Source organism: Cygnus olor, chromosome 13 (genome assembly GCF_009769625.2).
Source record: "Cygnus olor isolate bCygOlo1 chromosome 13, bCygOlo1.pri.v2, whole genome shotgun sequence".
Classification (NCBI taxonomy): Eukaryota; Metazoa; Chordata; class Aves; order Anseriformes; family Anatidae; genus Cygnus; species Cygnus olor.
In genome coordinates, this window is record NC_049181.1 from 20,360,391 (window position 1) to 20,384,857 (window position 24,467).

A 24,467-nucleotide genomic window follows, 5' to 3' on the forward strand; every position below is an offset into this window, starting at 1 on the left:
TAGCCTTTGATTATATCTTCTGGTTAAATATGGTTTCAGCATGATGGAGTCTGGTGATGAGTTATTTATGGCAGATGTCCTGTATCTGCATTGCTGAATTACACTGCTGTAAATTTTTGCCAGGCTGGTGAGAATCTGCAGTAGGTTGAGATACATCCATGACTATATCTGATTTTTTCATCTGTTGAGGAGACGTAGTGGACAAAATGTATGCATGAAGAATATATTTATACTTAATAGATACCTATATATGCACATATAACTGTCTATATACATACATGTATGTATATGTGTTTTTACATGTCCTGCAGAGCTACCATAAGTAGTCAGATAATGAAAGCCCAGTCCCTGTCTTCCAGGATTCTAAGCCCACTGATGAGAAGGGAATGTAGGTATCAATGGAAGCATGTGGGGGCAAGCCAAGTAGGCAGTGTCCCTCCTTTTCTTTCAATCCAGTTGTTCATCCACATCCACTAGTAATAATGCCTACCTGTAATTTAAGAAATATGTGCTTTGATGAAGGTGATTACTACTTAAGCCATTTTTCTAAGATTGTCAGGGCTGGTACTGAGTGTGTGTATCTCTCGTCCTCTCACCAATCAACCCAACACAATCTGTGGAGTAAAAGGCACAGATGCAGCAGGTTTTGTGTGTTATAAAGTGAATAACTTCACTTGGAGCTGGCTTTATTGCCTCTATTCCAAATCTTTCAGGTTGCCCAGTGTGTTCTGCTTTGGGCATTTGGAGATGTTGCACAGAACTAGAGTGAGGGAGACCAAATAAGTCTGGAGCTTGAATACAGGAGAGCTTTGAGGCCCACAGTCACCAAAGGTGATGGTGTGTTTCCTTCAGAGATGTTTTGTGCTGCAGGGAAAGAAATTATTGCACTAAGTCAGAGTTAGATTGTCCTACCAGAGTAAGAGCTGGTCTTTGTACTCTTGGTCTCTCCATGGCAGGTCAGGTGAAAGCTTACTGAAATTAAACACATAAAACCAGTGTAAGTGAAAAATAAAAACACGTAGGCATTTAATTCTATTGTCAGGTCATTGAAATTTTACATAGCTGCAAACTGCTGCATTTGAAACTATAAAAGCAAGTGTGGGAATGGTTGCATGACTGAAAGCATTGCACCACAGCAGCTGCTGGGAGGGGGTTCAGAAAAGCCAGCATGGCGATCAGTCTGGCCTGCAAATTGCTCCAGGTGCTAAGGGGAACCTGAAAGTCTGTAGATCCTGTCAAAACAACCCTGTAATAATAACTGCTTACAAAGGGCAGGAAATTGAAGCATGGCAGCATGAGGGAACTCTAGAGGGTGGTGTTCCCTTGCTGTCTGGGTACTTGTTGGGTCTCAAAGCTAGTTATAAACAAAGGCTAAAAAGGTTTTAGTACCGGGAAGTGTTGCTTTGGAGGTATTAGCGATATCTCCAGTATTACTGTTAGGACTGATTTATCCTTACAAGCTGCTGAAGTCAAACATAAGCAAGCTGTGGCAACCACAGAAGTAAGGGGCTGTGCCTGGGAGATGGCAGTGAGGAACGCCTGATTTCTCCTCTTCATGATGCTGGCTTGGCTTCAGCATCTTTTCTACCATTGTTTCTGCCAAGTAAAAATGAATGAATAGGCACTGTGTTAGTGGAGGGTGAAAAAAAAGCAAATGTCAAGACAGAAATTGGTTGTATCCATTTGTAGCATGCCATACAGAGGTTGCATTTATAGCTGTGCATTCTCAAGTTTGGGCACAGAGAGACGCAAACAGAATGATAGAGAGCAGCACTTTATGCAGTATGTTACTCTGACAATAGCGCTCATATTTGCAAAAAAATTAGCTAAAACTGTCTGAAGGACATGCAGCTTTTACAAACTGGGCCTCATCTCCTGCTGATAGATTCCACTGGGACGGGAACCGCATGCAAAATGATGCACTGCCTTGGAGGATAAATTCATGAAGTTTAGCAATGTAGGTCACACTGCAGGAAAATCATAAGCATCTGAATATCACTCAATAGCCATTCAATCAACTGCTCAAAGCAAAATGGAAAACTGAACAGCATGTAGATATCTCTGGTGAAAACTGGAGAAAGTCACGATATGATGTAAAACCCCCTACGTCCTCCATCCATATGTGTTTCTTCTTAAATTTTTCTTGCCAGTTCAGAGTTAGATTTCTGTGTCCATATCAACGGTAACAACAAAGCCAACGTTTTTTGCTGCTCCTAGTATGAACTATAATAAGCACGTTGAATGGTTCATGAAGGGTACGTCAAAAATTCAGGGAATCAGGAGAGGTCAAATGATTGAAACTTGGTATAAGTAGCCTAGTCGTAAGCCAGTCATTTCATTGTGAAATGATTTTTGCATGCTTCCATCCAGGAGGATTCATAACATATACTATTTGTTTCACTGTTTTGGGGTTTTAAGGAATAAAGGAAAATAGAAGTTTTATAAAACAGTTTCTAGAAATATCTAAATCTAGCACTGTGTAGAGAGACTCCTGTTGCTTTCTAGATCTAGAAAATACTGAGAACCTGAGATCCAGGATCTGCTAGAGAAGTTGAGAGCCTTTCTGAATACATCTTGAATTTTTCTTGAGAACATTAGTCCTAAACTTTATCGTTGTATGCTTTTCTGGCACAATCTGATAATGCAAATCCAAATATGCATCACAGCAATAACCAATGCCCTTAGCTGACAAAAATTTAAAACAGAGTGCCTGCTTATAGTCTCAGACAAGGATCAAATACTCTCCAGAGAGTTTTCATGCAAGTATCTACTCGATATAAATGATAGTTACGTAGAATTTCTGCAAGGCGTACAGTTTTCTTGTTTGTTCTGCAAAATGCAGGGTGCCTAAGTACTTTTATTAGCTGTTTGAAGCCTAAGAGCAGTATGCATTTGCTTTCAACGCAAGATGACAGCTAGTTGGATTACACTGATTCTGCTCAGTTTCAGTATCTATTGTGTAAGTACTTGTGAAAAATCGATGGCAGAAAATCATGTTATGATAACAATTAATCTTGGTGATAATTTCTGAAAAAGTAAGGACTCAAATTATTTCAATTGCTTTTCATGCCTAGAATTTTTTTATCCATGAAAAAAAAATCTGTATAATTTGCAGGGAAAAAAAATCAAAACTTGTCTGTATTGGTTTTGCATTAACTCTCTGCTCCAGTTTGGTGAAGAACTAGTTTGTTCTTCCATCGGTGTCACCTCCTGCCCAGCCCAGGGCCAGGGGAGAGCTGCCCAAGGAGTAGCACCACCGTCACAGCTCACGATTCTGCAGAGACAGAATCACAGAATTCTGGGCACAAGCCTGTAGGAAGGTTTAATTTAAAAAAAAAAAAGTCTTGAGTTTGACTGAGTGTTCAGGGCAGAGCCAGAATATTTGGGCGATGTGTTCACAGCAGCTGGTTTTGCTCTCAGGGAGGGTTTTTGCTTTCTTTGTGAGCTGGAGTTTTTTTCAGTTTTGGAAATTTCATTTCGGTGTATCCTCTCTTCCTCTCAGTTTTCAGGCTAGATGCTTTCATAAACCTCAGGAGTTATTGAAAGCAAAAGACATTGCAATATACTAGCTCCCACCTCTCACTATTCTCAAACAGCTTTTAATTACTGTCTCAATTTAAGCTTTTCAAGATCTTTCTCCCACCTTTTCTGTATTGGCAGCACAATGGCTTTCTGCATCCATAAATTCTGGACCCAGAATGGAAAGATGAGGCCAAAACTAGTGAGAGATGTATTGAGATTTATGCAATCTTACTTCTGTGCCATCTCATCTTCCCAGCACAGTACCTAGTAGTGCAAGTTAGAAAGTGAGGGACACCAGCGATAGTCCTGTTAGCTGGATTTCCAGCTACTCCCCCTCCCTCCTTTTGGTCATGCAAATTAACTGTAGAGGTATGCTTGGAGGACATCTATTCCCACTCCAGCACTGAGGACACATTTGGGTTAGATTCAAATTCATGGTCTATTTTCAGACATTTTAATTGAAGAGTCTCAGATTCCTCCTCTCAGAGGTACCAGCCTGCTAGAAATACTTCTTAAATTCCTTCTGGGTGTTTAAGAAAGTATTTTTTTCATAACCTGTATAAACTATGGATACCATGTTTAAACAGACTTAAATGGCTTAGGAATCTAAGTCCCATTGATTTTCATAGTCAATGGGCTTATGTGTTTCTGGATAATCTTCTATTACTAAATAAAGGCAGCGTGAAACCTGTCCCCATAGAAATCAACTCTTCTATCAATTTAGTAGACCCAAGATTCCTCATACAGTCTTTGAAGTTGTGAAACAGAAAAAAAAATCATAAAAAAAGAAATTATGAAACAACAAGAGAGCTGGAAACAGAGAGCACAGCGAAGCTTGCAGCAAGCAAAGGAAGACGAGCAGTGAAAACCGGTGGTGTGGTCCTTGCCTTTGCGCTCCTCCGCTGCTCCCTCATCCACTGGAAATAATTAACGGCAGAGGTAGGCTGGCAGGCAGAGTACCCAGGCCATGATCCCGGGGCGTTGGTGGCCTTAAACCTCTGAGCTGCATCTGTAAATGTGCCACAGCTGCTTTCCCAGCCTAGGGTAGAAAAAAGCGGTCGTTGGGCTGCAAAACTCATTTATTTGGGTTTTGCACTGGGGAACGATGAACGCAGAGAAAGCAACATTTGTAAAGTTTAGAGCAGGGGCTGCTACAACTGAACTGTATAATTCCAAATTTTATAATATGCAGCATCAGGAGCATGAGAAACAAAGGCTCATTCAGCGTGGGAGGAAGCTGTAATCCCACCACGGGGAAGTGTTCCCCCGTGTCAGACTGCATGAGCTGAATTGTGGCTCTGTGTGCCATTAAGGAAGAAGCTAAGCTGCTGAGAGGAGCTGACAGTGTCAGTGTCAACAAAAGGAAGAGCCCAGAAGTGAGATCAAACTGACAGAAGATGATGAAAAAATATCTGTGGTTGTCAACTGTGAGAAAATAGAGAGAAATATATGTAGTGAGACATCCTGTAAAACATTCAGGGAAGCAGAACCAGTCTCCTTCAGCCTTGCAAACTACATGCTCATCCCTGATGGACCACCTGGGCAAGTCCTTCCTCCAAGCCTTTTCTCACGTAGGGAAGGAGAAGAAAAGTGAAGGGGTTAGACAGAAAAGTGAAAAACAGTAAAACACCATTTAGAATAACATTGTGGTGTGAAACACGGGTAGGACTGGAAACAGCAGCTGAAGTGAGTATACATAGGAGGAGATGAGAAAACGAATTTAGCAGCAACAGAGAAATATGGAGGAGGTGGTGATCAGGTCTGTGAATGCATATCGTACAGCTGAACGCACACAAAGTTAGCATAAATAAAAGTGCTTGATGCTGAGCAGTACAGATAGGAAGTAATCCATCAGTCAGGACTATCAGAAAAATTTTGGCATGAATTTCATGCTACTACATGACGTTGAATCAAAACATACAAGCAATGCATGGCAAGAAATCAAAGCAATGGTGGAGCCTTTTTATGGATTTGTGCAGCTTCTTTTAATCCACGATAAATGAAGTTTATCCTAGTGAAATTTACCCCAGCACCTCAAACAGTTAAACTCTTGAAATCTGCATCTGTGTACAAGGATAAATTTTTCCCTCATTACTTTTCTTACTTTGATATGAACTGTAGAGTGTGTTTGGTCTGATTTCTTTCAAATAACACCAAAAATGCCACAGTTGTAAATTATTGTGAAAAACGTGCACAAGTTTTAGCCATATGGTCAAAACCAAAAGCAAAATGGTATTCTTCACGAACTAACACTGAAATGTTTGCCCGTTTGTGTATGTACAAGAAGTATATTAGTGAATGCTGCTTTGCAAAAAAAACTCACATTATTTATTTAATTTTAATCCTTTACTATGGGAGGAATATTTCAAGTTTTCAAAACCAGATAGATAGGTAGGTAGATAGTTATACAAACACATGTATGTATTTGCAAGAAAGGAAAAAATATCAATCAGGTCTGAGAGCTATTTATCTCCCTAAATGTAGATCTCCCAGAGGGAATTCATTTAAATTGAAATCATCTTAGTGCACTTTGTGTTTTCCAGAACACTTGACATGAAAAAATGTATTAGAAAGCCAGACCAGTAGGTGTTAATTTTGCACTTCTCAAACCAGACATTGATTATTAGATATAGCGGGAACCTTTATGTTGACAGTTAAATGCTGAATTCCCAGAAAAGTTGACATGTTAATACTTATATGCAAAAGGTCTCATTGCTCAAGGGTTTACTTGTTTCCGCAGTGATTTCCATTGCATATGCTCAATCTCCGGTGAACTAAAATGGGATTGTCACCTGAAAATTTCGATCTGTGAAGTAACGTGCTGACTGCTACTGAACAAATCTTGTCTCTTTGTTTATAACGGGGTAATCCGCAATGCCATTTCTGTACACTGCTTAAAAAAAGAAGCCATCATGTATCAGAAAAAACACTCGTGGTTGGCACAATTTTTAGTTATAAAAAAATATACATATATGGGAGACGGCTCTCTGCGGGTGCTTGTGAAGTTCTGCTTCAGATTAAACGTATATTAACTGATTTAATATTCTAACCCTAACTGAGTTTTTTGTCTGGAAAAACTTTTTAATAGGCACAGTCATATCAGATGAGAATTTAAGTGCTCCTCTGTAATATGTTTATTGGCTTTGAATGAAATACAACTGATGGTTTGGTCACAGAAATCTGCCAGAGGGCAGTTTGCTTGCAAAGAAAAGAAACAACCAGTGACTTTCTAAGGTAACAGTGAACCTAAGGGTGCACTTACACTTCAGCTTAAGCTGATTGAGGTGATTAGTTTTTAGCCAGCAACTTGTGACCACAGACGGCAGGAGCACTTAAAGAGCAGTCCTGCTGCGGGGGCTGCAGGGGGAGAAGGGCTAGGTGGGATGGCAGCAGCCCCAGCTCACACAGGCTTAAGATGCCATGAAGCTACATCCCGACAAAAGCAATACAGATGGTTTTCTAAATCTTTGAAATTCTTTCTCAGATTGAGAATGCTCAGCATTTTGTATTTGTTTCTATGTTTGATTGTTTTACTTGGCCTCTTTTTCCCTCCGGTTGCACTAGCATGAGCTTGCAGTGAGCAGCAGCTGTTTTTATGCTGCAGCCTCCAGACGGGTACACGCTAGCTTTAATATTTCACCTGGGATTAGACCATTAATACATCCATGACTGCTTTAAACCTAGGAATGAGAAGCTGTAGCCATCCTTCTGCAAGCTTTGCAAAAAGCTAGGTGACAGGTCAGGTGTAGTAACCAGAATTATTTACATGTCCCCAGCTCAAATTTTATCTATTTTTATCATAATGCAGCTAGATTTACAGAAGTGATCAGTATGAAAGCAAATGTGCTTGCAGATAATGACAGCTGTTAAGGCTCAACCTCTTCGTGGGTTGTAGGCACCGCGCTGCAGGTGAAATGGACATTTCCATAAAAGCTTATTCTACCTCAATAAACAAAACCAGCCTCAAATCAACCAGAGAAAAAGTTGTTTTGGTCCAAATCAGTCTCTGTTTATCTGCAAGACACCAGACATACCTTCACAGTGGGAGGAATTCAATTTAGTCACTGGGGCAAAGACAACGTGCCTGGTCCATGAAGGAAAACCGGGTATTAAGACATGGCAGGTGTTATGCGGAGTCATTATGGTAAAAATAGGTAGTTTCAGCCCGAAGTTTTTCTCACTACTAATCTAGTTATGGTTAATCAAAGATTATTTTTACAGCAAAGTGATCTGTGAAGGAGGCACTGCTTAAGGTTGCACTGGTTAAGGATGTCTGTTTGCTATTAAAAATAATCCATTTGCTTTGATAGAGCAATCAAATGTTCAGCATTAAAGGTACATTGCAGATACGTTTCTTCCAAATTTCCTGCAAATAGCCTTGCAGAGGGTTCAGCTTCCTAGTGAGCTCTCAGCTGAAGTGAGGAAAACACTAACTAGCAGCTCTGTGTACAGCAGCCTTAACACACTGGGTGAAATCCAGGCAATCTCACATGCCCAGAATTCAGCACCTTTATGGGAGGAATCTGTTTCCAACCGTTTCACCACATTTATCATCATTTGGAATGACTCTACCACCTGGTTCAGAAGAGATCTTGAACTCAACAGCATTAGTCTTAATGCCAGTTATTATGCTGTCTAGTAAAATGGACTGGGCACGAGGAGGAGTTCGATTACTCTGTGAGCCTTCGTAATTATGTGGTGCACCATGTAACCACGCAGGGCGAGACACAGTAGCCACAGTGCCCTCGCTTTATTAAAGCATCAATTATCAAACCAGCAATGTACTCGTGGAAATGAGGTTGTTCAGGAAATACCAATGCTCGCGAAAGGCAAAGACTTGGCCTTCAGCCTGGTGCTTGAGCTGACCCCAGGCGAGCAGGTGGCTTGCAGTGGCCACACACTCCACCATACGTTATTCCGCAGCACTGAGCATTGTATTAGCATCTGCGGTCTCTATGTTCATAGATCTTTTAATTAGTGCAGTGGAAAAATTAACAAAAAAAAGCAACCAAATCAGTAAATGAAATAGTGGAAGCGTCTGTGACAACTGCATATAAATCCATTGCATTTTAGCCTGGCATTTATTCTCTTCTGATAGCTGAAATATTTAGTCCAGAAAAATTCCACTCAGATAAAAGCAGCCATCTCTTCACAAAGGATAACAAGCAAAGCACCCTAAGACAGACAAAAATAGACTGTCTTGCAATCTCTGCAACTCACTTATTCTCTGACCTTTCCGCAGACAAGCTGCAACCCAAATCCTCCATCAGCCATTAGCTGGGGAGCGGGACCAGTGTCCTCCGTTGCTGTTTCCCAGTCCACCACTTACTGAGCTTTCTCAATAGGAGGAGTTTGAAGCTGTGGCAAGCATGCACTGCAGACAGCAGCCTCCATACCAGTTGTCTTTCAGGGTGACAGACTGCCCCACCTCTAACTGGGAACATGCTATATTCCTCCAGATCCTGGTGCAACAAGCATCAGGCGAGTGAGGTCATTCTTCTAGCATCTCGTCCAACGCGGTTTGGAAACTTTGCTTGGTTGGTACTCTCACTTGCATGGAAAAAGGCAAAAAGCTCACCTTAAGTATGAAGAATTTCCTTAATCCATGACTGAAATATTGAATTGACAAACCAAAACCATTTATAAGTAATTATGGCTCAGCTACTGTATTATGTGAAGTCTGATGTATTGGTGTATTACTGTGTTACAAAGAATTAATGAGCTTGTATTTCTTATGGCACATCAGTCTTATTAACATTTCTGGCCTGGTAACTAAATTGTGGCAATGTGTCGTACTCTCTTACTATGTCATTTTCCTTTTGTGCTAACGGTCAATTAAAGTGTTAGGGCATTGACAACCTCTAACTGTTTTCCACTCTGCCAGTGTTGACTGCAGCCTTGGAACAATAACACTCAGACCTGGAGAATTTTCTGGCTGATATGGCGTGACATGAAGTGTATGCTTTTATTTGCTTGAGTGCACAAGGTATAATAAAGTTCCGTCCTTAATGGACTTGTGCAAATACGTTTCAGAGGGTGCAAAATTACTTTTGAAATCAAGTTTAGTTCCATATTGGTGCTGGATCTCAGAAAAGAGTATACTTGTAGAAACTTCTGCCAAACACAATTAGTAGCCCATAGTAGCATAGCAGCAGTGGGCAAATCCACTGAGTGCCTTGATGACATGGTCATCAGAGATGGTTGAACACAATTGTCTTATTGTTGTAATCATTTTTTTTCTTGTCTTCTTTTCCCTGCCTTCCCCTCGATTTGTTTTCCCAGGTGCGGCTAGAGTGGCCAACAGACCTCACAGTGAACCCCCTAGACAACTCACTGTATGTCCTGGACAACAACATCGTCCTGCAGATCTCTGAGAACAGGCGCGTGCGCATCATTGCAGGGCGCCCCATTCACTGCCAGGTGCCGGGCATCGACCACTTCATCGTCAACAAGGTGGCCATCCATTCCACCCTGGAGTCAGCCAGAGCCATCGCTGTGTCTCACAGTGGGATCCTCTACATTGCAGAGACAGATGAAAGAAAGATCAACCGTATACAACAGGTCACAACCAACGGTGAGATCTCCATAATCGCTGGAGCCCCATCAGATTGTGACTGCAAGATTGATCCTAATTGTGACTGTTTTTCAGGTAAGACAACACTTTTTTTTTTTTTTCCTGTCCCTGGTCTGTTGAGACCTTCCAGCACAGCTGCAGACCAGCAAAGTGACAGAAGGAAGAAGAACTGAGCAATAGTTCGGTTTTCTTGGAAAACTGAAAAGCTTATCAGCAGCTCTTTGTTTAATCCATTGGGTGCAGAGATGTGAGTCTTTCAGTTGGCACTGGAACCTCTGGGTGGGTTTAGATTTTCCTGTTTGAATACAGAGATTACACACAATTCAAAATGATCTCCAAGTATGTTTTTTTGTGTCAGCTTTACTCATGCTGAAGATGGTATGAGCCCCAGTGCAGATCGCACCTAAATGCTACTGGATCAGGCAGCCTTCTTCACCACAGAGAGTACCAGAATGTTCCACATCCAGTGAAAAGCACTGGCTCACACCTTCCCATTGTTCATGTCCCACGGCACACCTAGCTAAATGATACAAACACATGTTATTCAAAATGTCTGCTTCCTTGTGCTTTTCAAACTGGGCCCACCAGTCTCAGACACACCACGCCCCTGGGCGTTCTCAGCAGCACAGCTCTCCCCTAAATGCAAGAAAACTAATTTTGACTTTTTTTTCATACAAACCTATTTAATGATGGAACAAAGGAGAGTGTTCCCATCTACAGAGGAATGCGGTATGTTGTCATCTTGTCATCTCCAAGAACCACTTTGTTCAGTTTCGTAATACCGTCATAATTCTTAAGCCTCCTGTTTCAAGCAAAAGGTTAATTACTGACAAGAAAACATTAAGTATGTCAAGAAATGAGAGAAAAAAAATGTCAGTGGTCTTCCACGGGAGGTGAGTTCCTGACCCAGAGTTGCTAATCAGTCTCATGAGCTTTGCCACATGCTGCCAGCTTCAGTTATGGCTCTGTTTGACCGGGGCTGAATAGGATGCTGTCCAGGGCTCCTATTGAGGGAATCTCCCCTCAGTTCAAAAAATAAAACCTGTGGCAAATCTAATGATTGTGCCAGTGTTGGGTTGGTGAAAGGCAGGGTCAGGCTGGCAGAGAGACCAGCTAATTTGTCTGTTTCTAAGGCAGCAAAGGGTATGCTGAAAATCTCCATCAAATTGCATTTTTCAGTCAGGAGAAGGGGAGCAATAGAAACAGTAACATGTTGTTCTCCAAGAGTGAGGCTTAATATGCTTTCTTGTTAGTTACACAAAATCCTGGCCATGTAAAGTCATTTAGATATGCATATACAGCCCACAATCATGCAAATATCCTCCCTGAACCTTGAAATACACAGTATTTATATATACCAAGTAAATTATCGAGTAATATCAGAAGGGGTGATTTTGAAGGCCCTTTTTGGCTATTATAATTTATTTTCCTGTAGTGTGAGCTTTTAATAAGTACAAACTAATCTTTGGTTCACTGTCATTTTAACTGAATTACTGATTTTTATTTTCTGTTTTATTTATATCACAATTCTATTCGGACTACATACCAGCAGACAAGAAACAGGAAGCAAAACTTACCTGTCATAATTTTTTTTCCTTCACATTTTGCCATGCAATACTTCCCTGAGCAACAGGGTTTTGGAGTTAGCAGAAATGATGTAAATTAGATAATTTATAGTTTGTTTGTCTTTATTGAGACTGATCTAGAATTGTACCAACTTTAGATAATGGGGGTTTAGTTAATGGGAAGAAGATACTATTTTATTGACAAGTAAATGATCCTGAGAAGAAGCAGTGTGGCAGGCTTCAAGGTTCAGCTTAAATACAGACATTACAGATTACTAAAACTGCCATTTTTTTCCCACAGGTGATGGTGGATATGCCAAAGATGCAAAGCTGAAAGCACCTTCTTCCCTAGCAGTCTCTCCTGATGACACGCTGTATGTAGCAGACCTTGGAAATGTTCGCATCCGCACAGTCAGCCGGAACAAGGCTCACCTCAGTGACACAAACATGTACGAGATTGCCTCACCGGCAGATCAAGAACTGTATCAGTTCACCATCAACGGCACCCACCTGCACACACTGAACCTCATCACGAGGGACTATATTTACAATTTCACCTACAGCAGTGAAGGGGATATTGGCACGATCACCAGCAGCAATGGGAATTCAGTGCACATCCGCAGAGACACGAGCGGCTTACCCCTGTGGGTCGTGGTGCCAGGCGGCCAGGTGTACTGGCTGACCATAAGCAGCAATGGGGTTCTGAAAAGGGTTTATGCCCAAGGCTACAACCTGGCTCTGATGACATATCCCGGAAACACAGGACTTCTAGCAACCAAAAGCAATGAAAATGGATGGACAACTGTGTATGAGTAAGTCCATGACGTTAAGTGCCTGGTGTAAGGAACACTGTTTTAAACAAACATTGAATTTTTTTGAGTCAGTTCTAGTAATTTCAGAAGACACCCTGCTACTAACACTGTACGAGAAAGGACAAGCAGTGCTGTTCTACAAGCTTTTACAATATGAAACACTATCATTTCTTAAGTGCTTGTCATATGTAAAAGCTCTGTGCATAGTGCCCATTATAAGTAGCAAAAAACTGCCTGAAATTATACGTCATTCATATTTCATTACTGTGAATCTCTGTTTCTCTAAATGCAAATGTGGTTTTGGAATTTTTGGTATCTAAAGAAGTAGAGGCAAGTTGTGATATGAATCACAGATTTGCAAAATTCTTGAGGAAGGCAAAAAAGGGAAAATTACTATACTCATAGGAGAAGGGAGTGTTACAAAAGAAACTTAGAATCTCAGTGGAAGGAATGTTCAAACACAAGAGTGGACTTGTCCTGTCAGCAGGGGAAGAGAATATATAATGAAAAGAAAAAAAAAAAAGTATGTAATAGCAAAAGGATATGTATCAGGAGTGGCCTTACAAGCAAGAGGTTGAGACATTTGACAGGACTCCTTAAGAGCAAGACAAGACAGTAAAGATACAGTCAGAACATCACAGACTGGTCCCAGAGAGAGAGCAACCCAAGAGAAAATTCATGTTTGATTCGTAAAGAGGTGTGAAGTATCAGGATTTCTCATTATTTATAATTAATTGTCATAATCCCTGTTAGAGGATGTGACAAGTGATTGATGGAAGTCATATGTTAACATTGCACATTGCACATCAGATCACAGTTCCAGGAGAATTATGCTTGCTTTCTGTAGGGCATGGGAGTTTATGGTCAAAAACAAAAGTGAAAAGATGTCCAGGTGAGATATGAACAGAACACACATTGAGGAGAATTAAGTTACTGAATAAGTCACCTGGAGAGGCAGTTGAGTCACCATCATTACATTTATTTTAGAATTACTTTTTATTAAACTGCAAGTAGGATAAAAGCAGAGAAAACTGCTGCCTAGAGTATGGGATTTGTTATTCAAGGGGATGTTTTTCTATTCTGCCTTCCATTATTCTGCCGAAACCAGGCTGAATTGACAGAGTTGATCTAAGTATAAGCAATTAGGGCCATTTTTGACAATAAGCAGGAAAACAAAACCATACAGGGCCTTCCTGGTTCCGTTCTCATTATCAGGCACCTACTGTTAGAAGTTAAAAGCATTGTGCAAAAATACAAAGCTCACTGTTGTGCTGGTGCTGTTTAAACATTGACTGAAGAGTGGTACCTATTACATGCAGAACTTAATTCAAATATGTGCTTCCTTGGAATAACTACAGCACCAGGACTGATCCATTTAAATCCCTACCTGAGGATGGGATCAATCCCGACCATGGACCAATGACACTTTCAAAAAGCTTTCACAGTAGCTCCAAGTCACATCTATTACTTCTTAAAATGCTGAACAACATGCATCGTTGCAGGGCCTTGATTGTTTGAGCATGTTAGAGCAGATTATGTGCAGTCATGTGCTTCTCAGTGGGTTTAATATCAGTACTCTTACTCTGTCCAACAGACCCTGAGTGTAGACCTTTTCAGACAATTATTGCTCATGTCTGTTGTCTTCTGGCAAGTAGTTTGTTAAAGTAGGACTCATGCTTAGTGAGATTTTCTTTTAAAGGATTTTGCCTGCTTGCAGGTGCCCGCCATTGTATGTAATACTGATTTTTTCATGCAGAGATACTTGGAAAGACACTGTCCTTTCAGTTGTACCGACTGCGTGACCGTGTACTTCTACCAATCTAGATCAGTCGGTAGAATTAACAGAATTACAGCTGTTAACATTACAAAAATAACAGCAAGATTAAATAGTGAAGTCATATTATTAATATTTATTGTTCAGGCCGATATTTCAAGTCATCTTCATAATATATTACAACTTCCTGAGTGGTTGAGATACCGGTGTCACCCAAGCTGCTGCAGTCAGAGGGACAATTGACTATAACAAATGCTGTGCTGAATAGATGGGTTTTCAGGACTTGGTTTTCCCTTTTTGCTATTAATAGGTCATAGGGGATGATGGTTCTTAGTCATCCTTTAAGCAAACATTTCTTTCCAGACAGGTTGCATTCTGAACTGACACCTGATTTCACTTTAAAAATTAGATTTTTTTGGTAAGGGTAACTTAGATGTGAATTGCTTCAAGTCATGTATAAACATAGTATTGGAGCCAAGAGGATTAACGTATGAGCAACTTTCCGATTGCTTAGAATCACCTTTTCTGTTTAAACAAGTTTTGCATTCACATCCAAAAGTTCAACCCATAGCACTGTCAAGCTGAAATAGGGATGAGTTTGTTTAACAACACATATCACATGTACTTGGGAATATGAGCAAAGATAATGAATTGTTCAGAACATCTACCTAGATGTCAGATTCACTCACAGAGGGAGATTATTAAGAGGTAGAAAATCACCTACAAAAGTACTTGTCATCCATCTACTCTAATCTGATGGAATGGAAGTACTGAAAGAGCTCTTGCATAAAATTATAGCTAATGTACAATTTCGGTCATCTAGGTTGTTTTTTTTTTAATATTATATCATTAAAGCCATAAAAGGGGAGGGGGGGCACAGGGCCTCTATTAAATCAAGGACAAGAAAACACCTGCAAGAAACAACCCTCTCTGAAAAAATTAATTAGACCGCTTTCCCTTTGAAATGATACAACTCTTAACTGTTCTACACACAGAAATGCAAATAGATTGTGAAGCTCTATCCCCAAACGTGCATTTCTGATATTGGTGAGCACTTCCTCATGTGAGTACTGAAATCAATGCAATTATTTGCATGATTAAACAGTCACCGGCATGATTAACAGTGGCATAACTGGGCACCAAATTAACATTAAGAAATATGTCGTGATCCTGCCCCTATTAGTATGGGTAGGACATTTCCCTACAAGAACAGAGTCCAAGTGTGCTACTATTCATCATGTGAAAGGTGGCAGACTCTGTCCTCAGAGGGCTGGTTTCTTGGAGCAATCTGGAATAAAAAAGCCCTTTAGATGGTCACACTGTTACTGAGACACTTAGCTGAGTGTTCTCCCTGAAGTTAGTGGGACCATCTTGGCATGTGCTCTGCAGCCTCATTTTAATTGTTCAGCACCTTATCTAGTCTATGATTCTGTATTTCTAGGTGCTCCTGTGCAGAGCCAGGAGTTGGACTCGATGATCCTTGTGGGTCTGTTCCAACTCAGGATATTGTGTGATTCTTATGATTCCCATTTTCAGCTACATGGGGAGTTGTGTATCTCATTATTAGCAGCATCCAGCAGCAAAAGTGGGTCCTTAGCAGAGGTGCATCCTGACTCATAAGCACAGCTACATCCCAATAAACTGTCTGCACTTACACCTTAAAAATGCATGATTTGAGGATTTTTCTGTGCTATGGTAGAAAACTCACATAACTTAGCAAGCTGTCATATCTGTTTGATCAAGCTGTAAATGAAATATAATTGCCCAACATTCACAGAGTTTTCTAACGATGAAAAGTAGTGCTCTGAATCAGTTTTAATCACTGGGTGTGGCACCCAGTCAATTGGCACAGAGTGGCACGAGGGAGGAATGCAAGGAAATCGTGTGATATATGAGGGCAGGAAGAGGTGAAAGAGAGAGGAATTATATTGTATTTAACATTTAATGAATTTATTTGTCAAAAAAAAATGCAAGATGTTCGATACGTTCATTCTCCAGTGTTTCATTTGAAAAGAACAGCTGCTCTATTTTTCTTTTTTATATCGGGTGGAAAAGAAAATTCCTGATTTTGTTCACCAATACTTTTTGTGACATACAGATTTTGTATGAGTAATTAGGGGTAAATAAGGGTCCTAAAGAAAGGATGCCAGCACATGAAAGTGAAAGACATGGCCAGCTCATCTGCTGATGTGAATTGGAAGAGCTCCCCATTGGAGGCAGTGGGGCTTTGCCAGTTGATACACCAGCTGAGGAATGCTTTGTGAGTGAGGGGAGACAGTTAATAAAACCTGAAAACTTAATTATGCTTTCCTACCTGCATGAGTAGGCTTATATTTTATGAACATGGATTGGTTTTACTCATGCAAATACGTCTGCAGTATCAGTGAGCTCTCTTGGATGAGTAAAGATGTGTTTGGATCAATAAGATTTTGAAGATGGGAGGCATTAATATGGAACAGTATCAAGCACCAACCATTGTTCTGCATTGTTTTCTCTGTGAACCATCAGAAAGAACGAACTGTTTATCTGTGGAACTGAAGAGACACGTTAGAAACAGTGCTCCAGAGGTTTTGAATTACTTACTGACCTTTTCATAACGTGTTGACGATACTTTCCCCCCCACCTTTTTTTTTCTTTTTCTTTTTTTAATTGTAGTAGCATATACAAGACAACAGTGATGTATTTTCGTGGCTCACTTTAACATCATGTGTTGCAGGTACGACTCCGATGGACACCTGACCAATGCGACATTCCCAACTGGGGAAGTCAGCAGTTTCCACAGTGATGTTGAAAAACTGACAAGAGTGGAACTTGATACTTCAAACCGAGAGAACGTGATCACAGCCACAAACTTCTCAGCTACCTCTACAATATATACCTTAAAACAAGGTAATTAAGGCGTTTCTGTTATTTCTTCCCTTACAATTACATTTAAAACTCTGAACATTATTGCATTCTTAATTGTTTGACAAAAAGACACTAAAATTAGTTCATTTGTTTCTTCCTTGCTTCAGTTCAAATAGCTTGATACTGCTTACATTTCTCCTGGGGTTCCTTTTAGGAACAAACCACCAGTGAATGCTTTTCCTCCTAGAAAAGTCCCGTTGGTAGATTCCAGTTACTAAAATCACTGAAGGCTCCATGCTTTATGTGCTATTTCCCACATCAGTATTCAGGGGAATTGGACCGACCCGTAATACACTGAGCTTTGTTATTCTGAGAAATACTGACCAAAAAGTGCCCTGCTCCGCTGTTGTTTTAGCACTGAAATGCTTTGTTTGGCCAATGCCATGAATTCACAGAATCACAGAATGGTTTGGGTTGGCAGGGACCTTAAAGCCCATCCAGCTCCAACCCCCTGCCATGGGCAGGGACACTTCCCACCAGCCCAGGCTGCCCGGAGCCCCATCCAGCCTGGCCTTGAACACCTCCAGGGATGGGGCATCCACAGCTTCCCTGGGCAGCCTGTTCCAGTGCCTCACCACCCTCTGACTAAAGACTTTCCTCCAAACATCTAATGTAAATCTCCCCTCTTTTAGTACAATGCCATGCATCAGTCTGTCACCTGGATTCCTGGATCCTATGCTGCCTGGTGAGTTCCTCTTGCAGCATGGGAACTTGCTCAAAAAATTTGTCCAGCTGGGCACACTGTCACCCATGACACCCACCTCTGTCTTCAGGCCCTAGAGGAACTTCCAGATTCTGGAGTTCCCTGCAACTGAAGGTCTGGGCAGCTCTTTCAGTCCTCAGGAGGTCTTTCTGGGTGTAGGTGTCTGCGTGGGGAGGTTGTTGCCCCTCTGTCTGGGTTTCAGCCTCAGCCAGGCAGCTGCAGCAGGTGGACACCATTCTTGTTTCAGCAGACAGCTGCTTCTTATTGTTCCCAGCACAGAAGAAACTGGCCTGCCTTCCTCCCTCACTATGCACCCTCTCCCATTCTTTCTGGTAGTGCTGTGACCTGGTGGCAGTGCTCTTAGGAAGGAGGAAGGCATGACCCATGTCCGCTGGTGGCTGCCTCGGCACTGAGATTTTAACTCAACCCCTGTGCACATGTATTTCCCTGGCAGCTTCAGTCTGCTGGTATATTGGATCTTTTGAGAAGAACTTGCTCTCTGCCTAATGGAAGTGCCACGGTGTCCTCCTTCAGATTGTGCAGATTCATCCCCTAAGTTTTGGGTTTACATAGTTTAATCGATCTGTTTTTTCCTCTGTGTTAATTTTTCTGTAGCAAGTGGGTTGTTCAGCAAGAAGGGGAGAAGCTTTGGGAGCTGGTGCTGGGAAATAGGTCTGCATTTCTTGCAGGCCTGTTATAGAGAATGTCTGCTTTGTAATTCGGAGCAATTTACGAATGTTTTTCATTCTCAGCTTTAGTTGTATGAGGAAAAAATAGGAAGAACTCACAAGATACTCACTCATCCCTCTTCACTACTGCATTGCAGAGACAACACTTAATATATGGAAAGAATTATGTTATATTATATTGCAGCATCACTTGTTAGTCTTTGTCCAAGTGATCCCACCTGCTCTCTGCATCATCTGCTGACTGCCCAATTGTGTTTGTCTTAAATGCGAAGCTTCTCAAAGAAGGGTATATTACTGCTTTGTGTCTCAGAACAGTGAGCTAGCACACTACCAGCAGCACAAGAAATGAACAGCTATAGTTGTTATTATACCTATCCTATTTATGAATTCATATAGTTTGCATATTTCCATATCTCTGTAAAACTACTGTGAAGCAATCTGTGAATAAACAACAGGCATTGTATCCTTACCTCTGAGTCAAAAAGTCTCTTTTAATGCAATATCTATTATCTTCACTTTCTGACATACCCAACTGTTGTCCATATATTCGCGCCTGAAGGTCTGGCTCAATTACTTCAGCTGGTGTGCAACAGCTAAGAAAAAGATGCTTTTTCTTAGCATCACTAAAAAAAAGTCGCTAGCTGGTAGGTGTTCAGTTACATTTTAAAGGTGAGACTGGCTTTGTCCCTTAACCCTAAACATACATATTCATAAAAAAGTGCCCCCCTGGCAGCTGAGCCACAGTAGCCTCCTGTGTGCATGTCCCTTCCCTGTGCCAAATGCAAGGTGGTGTGGCAGAGCTGTGCCTGCAGTGAAGGCATTACAGTGCACAGGCAAGAGACAGGAAGCGTATGGTGGCTGTGTGGCTTTGCATCATTTCACTGGAGACCTGCTGTGGACCCTCAGTGTGATTCTGGCAGTGTTTGGAGGAGGAATAAGCTGTCATCCCAGCTGCCCTCTGCAGCACAGTGCTGAGCCTCTGGAGCTGCCTGCTGTGCCACCCTTGCTGGGCCATTCAATTTTCTGCCAACAACTGGGTCTCTCCCAGAGGGTCTCTCACACCAGCCCACGGGCTCGTGGCTGGCTGTCACTGAGCCTCTGCCTCAGGGTCTTGCTGCTAACAGGGAATGGGAGAAGGTTTTAGTACAGTGATACAGGGAAAAGGGGCAGAACAGCAGCCTGGCCATCATCTTAAGACATTTTGAAAACAGCTTTCCTGTTTGATCTCAAGATACCCCTTACGTTCATTCAAGCAGTGAGCTATTCTGTTAACAGATCCTAACATGTTAAAATCATCAGAATATTGGTGATCAAAACCCAGCCCGTGAGTTTATGTACTGTTAGGCTAAAAGCAAAAACTCTTCATTCCTCCTGCAGGGAACTTTCACAATGGAAATCATCAGGACAAATGTAATAAAAAGCTCTTAAGACACGTGAAGACCTCCAGGTTCCAAAAATCACACCGCTGTTGGTGTTTGGTCAGTGATCTGTATACTCGGGGCAAACAAGGCTTGACATTGCACCTGACGTTTGCTTCATAAAGCTGGAGATCTGAAATTTTCTGTTCCCTGTTTCGGGTTGTTGTTTTTCTGACAGATAACACGCAGAATATCTACCGGGTCAGCCCAGATGGGTCTCTGAGAGTCACCTTTGCCAGCGGAATGGAAATCACACTTAACACGGAGCCTCATATCCTAGCAGGAGTCGTCAGCCCCACTCTGGGGAAGTGCAATATCTCCCTTCCTGGAGAGCATAACTCAAACCTCATTGAATGGAGGCAAAGGAGGGAGCAGACCAAAGGCAATATCTCCACGTTTGAGAGAAGGCTAAGGGTAAGGCTTCCTCTTGTGTAAAGTGCAGTGTTCTCTTTGAAAGCCATTGAACTAAAATTGGGTTGAAATGTTCTACTTTGTAAGAAGTGTGATGGAAAGTTTGTATCAATGGTGGGCCCCAGCCATGAATTTCAAAACCAAACCCCTCCAACACTTGACAGGATGTTTGATCTCTGTTTGATTTTGGTTGTTAGACTTGACCTCAAGACATAATTACTTTTTTTCTTCCTCTTCTTTTTCAACTAAGAACTTAATTATGTCTTTGGAAGAAGCTGTGAGCAAAGGACAGTGCGTAGTTACTGCAGCACAGCCGGGTTCTGCCTCTCAGATCTAACTACCCTCTTTGCACTGGGGAAAATAACAGGTGCCAGCCTCTGCCCAGTGCAGAGGATCTCTTGGGGCACACCTTGGGTGGTTGGGCCAGGGCATCTCCTGCAAGCCATGGTATTTTAGAGCCTCTGCATGTATCCAGACAGGCTGTGGATTCTGCCCTGCACCGCACATGTTCAGACACCCTCACTCCCTCTGGCTGGGTTACCGTATGGCTCTAATAAGAATGATTTTAACAGTGCATACGTGGTGTATATTTATTTTCAGGAGAACTCACAGATTACAATGACAGATGGTCAACATTCAGCATTTAATTAGGTAACACTAAGTCTCAAAGAGACTGCTACCTTGCAGAACAGTTTTTTATGAAATCCATTCTGTTTTTCACATGAATACTCCATAAAATGTCTGTACCAGTAGTACAGATGCGAATTTTGGCCTTTAAAATATTGCATTATTAACTACAGCAGGTCTGGATAAGTATTATCTATGAAGGTACATCTGTTAGCTGTGAAAATACAGAGATACTTATTTAAATCTCTGGATTTCTTTTTGGTTATCATATCTCATGTATTTTTTATTTTAAAAGTGTGTCGGTTTGGTTTTCAACTGTGCTTATCAATCAGAAACCCAAGGCTTGGATGATATGGCCAGACTGATTACCGTGTGTAAAGAAACCATTTGAAAGGACATCTTTCAGACTTGGCAGTCACAATTACTTTACGAGGATCTTGCAAGTGCGAAAAAGCTCTGTGTGTTTTTTCTTTCCCATCCTCTGACTGCCTCCTTTCTATCCTAGTTCACACACATTTAGCCCTGTCCAGAGAGGTTGCTGAACTTATTACAATGGCAAAGATGTGCTGTTAAAATGGCAGGATTCAAGCTGTGACCTCCATGGTTCACTTTACCTAATCGATTGACTTCTGTATGATTTTATGGTTAAGTAACTGTACGGTGCATACTTTTTTAAGGGTTTTGCAGAATAAAAGTCTTAAACGGAAAGGTCATAGTCAGTCATCTATTCTGCTTACCTTGCCAGGGCCAAGTTGTTCATCACAGTTACATTTTAAAGTACTTCATCCTGCAGTTTTCCTGTTATGCACTTTATATTTTCTGTTGTTGAAATTGATTGCCAGATCTTTTAACTCATTTTCACTTGCTTCTGCACGATCCTTAATATTGCCTGCCAAAAAAAAAATAGGGAGGAAATTCACAAGTTGGTCAGGATTAGATGGACTCTGTCTGAAGGCATAAAATGTTCAGTGAAATATTGCAAACCTGAAGCTATGCAGAGCTCTGCTGATTGACCTGCCTCTGGGTCAGCCTGCTGGTGCATAAAAGCACTTGTGTACTCCTCCTCCTCCCTCTTCACCTTCCATCCAGTGAGGGTATGCAGTGTAGGAATGACTTTGGTGTGCCTTTGTCCTATATTCTCTGTATAAGTTTCTTTTGGTACCTACCAGAAAGAAACCAACTTTCATGCCTACCACGATCAAAGGAGCTTTATGGAGTGTACCAGCCTACCCAGAAGGATGTCAGCTTGCCCACATTACAGTGTTTTCAAATCCCCGGGACAAAGGATGGAGGGAACCTGGTGGGATAACATTATGTGAGGATTTCAGAGTGGAAAGGAGGATAAGTATTCTGTGCATGGGATACACCATGCAAATAAGCACAAGAGAAAGGGACAAATGGACTTTTGAGGCTGCTGTTGCCAATAAAAAGGACCTTGGAGGATAGGTGAGATATGTGGGTCCTGGAGTTCAGCTTTAGGAATGAGATGTTTGCATGGGATGCTAATGGAGTGGGGAGCTGGTGGAGGTGTAAGGAGCTGTGGCAGTGTAGCTGGGGAGGAAGACAAAGGAGCAGCAGGATGTACCCAGAGACACCGTCTTTCCTTGGTGACTTGGTTATTAAAATAAATATGCAGGGCATCAGGAGCAAAAATACCATCTTATACTCTGTTTGAATTAGTAAGCCAATAGTGAAGGGGATTTAATGCTTGCTGTTGACAAATCCTTGAGTACTGCTGGAAAAAAAAATGAAGCGTCAATAGCAGCCCTTATCCTGGATAAGGTTCTGGTGATACCTTCTGAAAACTTCTAGCGAGTTATATTTTAGAAATAAAATTGTTAAGCACTTAATATGCCATGATTGGCCCAATAGGATGTGTGTTAGAAAGCTTGCAATGTAGAGCAAAAAGAATTATGCTGAACTTTGAAAATGTATGTAAAGGAAAGCTCCGGGGATTGGACCAGTTCTCAGTGGAAATGAGCAGACTTTTAGGAGCCCTTAGTTAAAGGGAAAAAAAAAAAAAGGAAAAAAAATCACAATGGAAGAGTTTTCTGGGGAAAAAAATAGAAATCTAGTTTAAAGATGTCGCTTAAAGATCAGTCCTGATACCGTCACTGAAATAAAATGGCTTTGAATGCTAAGAGGTATAAATTAGAAGGCAGGTAACTGGGGATGAGATGAAGGATGACCTAGTTGAAAAGATGAAAGCTTTTCTTTCTCTGCCAGTTCCTAACATTTTTAATTCTTAATTGCAATTAACAACCATTTTAAAGTCATGTCACTGTATTAGTATAAAATGTATAAAATTTTTGGACAGAAGCCACTGGTAGCGTGTTCTGAATAGTGCTGTAAATGTTGTGTTTTAAAGAGTGGAAATTTTGCATGGTGTGAATTCCCTACTCTTTAAATAGAACAGAAATGAGTAAGTTAACGGAAATGCTAGAAAAGACATCTAACTTTATCTCAGTATCTAAATCAATGTGGGAAACAGGAATTAATCAGAGTTTTCCTTGAAGTGCAGAACTGCCAGCCCTGGCGCTTCCTGAAAGTACATAAAACAGTCTGTAGGCATGTATGCATTTTATATTAATAATAAATCTATGTACAATCAGGCATTTTAACATCAATCTTAATCTAGCAAGACTTCTTTTTTATCAATTGAACTGCTATTTTAATTGAATTCTAAAAATGAAGCAAAGCTGTTGTTAAAATCAATGAGCATGATGCATAGTAATATACTGATTGGAATTCAGCTCTGCTCCCTCCTGTCTTTTGCATAACTTAGAGGAACTTGGTGTTGGATGCCATCCAGGTTTCATAACTGAGTATCTACAAAATTGAAAGCTTGAATGCTTGGCCAGTCTTACTTGTTTTTACCTTTTTTTTTTTTTTAATAACAAAAATGGAAGTAACTCATTGGCCTCAATTCAAGTCAGAAGTCCTGTAGATATAGGCTTTGACAGCTTTGTTTATTATCATATTTAGTAAATTATCTCCCTTTATTTACCAGCCTTGCAGCAAGTTCTAATGATAGGGTCAAATCCTCAGCCACTATGTATCAGTTTACGTTGACTCAAGTGAAAACACAGACGGAAATATACAATCAGATCGTCTGATTTCACATTTTAGACAGTTTACGTTTGAGAATGAAAGTCAAGAGAAGTGCACATTTATGTGTTTATTTACATCTGCAAAATTTCTGGCCATAAAATCAATGGAAGTAGAGCCAAAGGATGTTTAAAAATAAATAATAGATATATATTTTTATGAACTACTAACATTATTATTGAATTCAGCTGAATTTTCTCCCTATTTTTGTCAGCTGAAATTTTGACCCAATATTGCTTTCAGAACCAGTTTTTGCTGGCTTGTAACTGAGCACGAGCTCCAGTCTGTCACAGGGGCTCCTTACTGACTTGCATGTACATTGGAGGAGCCATCTCTAGGAAGCCACTGGGATTTGAA

General features: G+C 41.0%; 1 protein-coding gene across 10 annotated transcripts in view; it reads left to right on the plus strand.

Annotated features, from left to right (window-relative positions):
• The window catches only part of TENM1 (teneurin transmembrane protein 1), a 615,716-nt gene that overhangs the window by 574,840 nt on the left and 16,409 nt on the right, over positions 1 to 24,467 (plus strand). For all 10 annotated transcript variants that reach the window (XM_040572077.1, XM_040572078.1, XM_040572079.1 and 7 more), the window contains 4 exons: positions 9,805 to 10,171; positions 11,963 to 12,473; positions 16,964 to 17,136; positions 20,143 to 20,378. In XM_040572077.1, the coding sequence (XP_040428011.1) occupies positions 9,805 to 10,171; positions 11,963 to 12,473; positions 16,964 to 17,136; positions 20,143 to 20,378 (1,287 nt within the window). The remainder of the gene's footprint in view (positions 1 to 9,804; positions 10,172 to 11,962; positions 12,474 to 16,963; positions 17,137 to 20,142; positions 20,379 to 24,467) is intronic.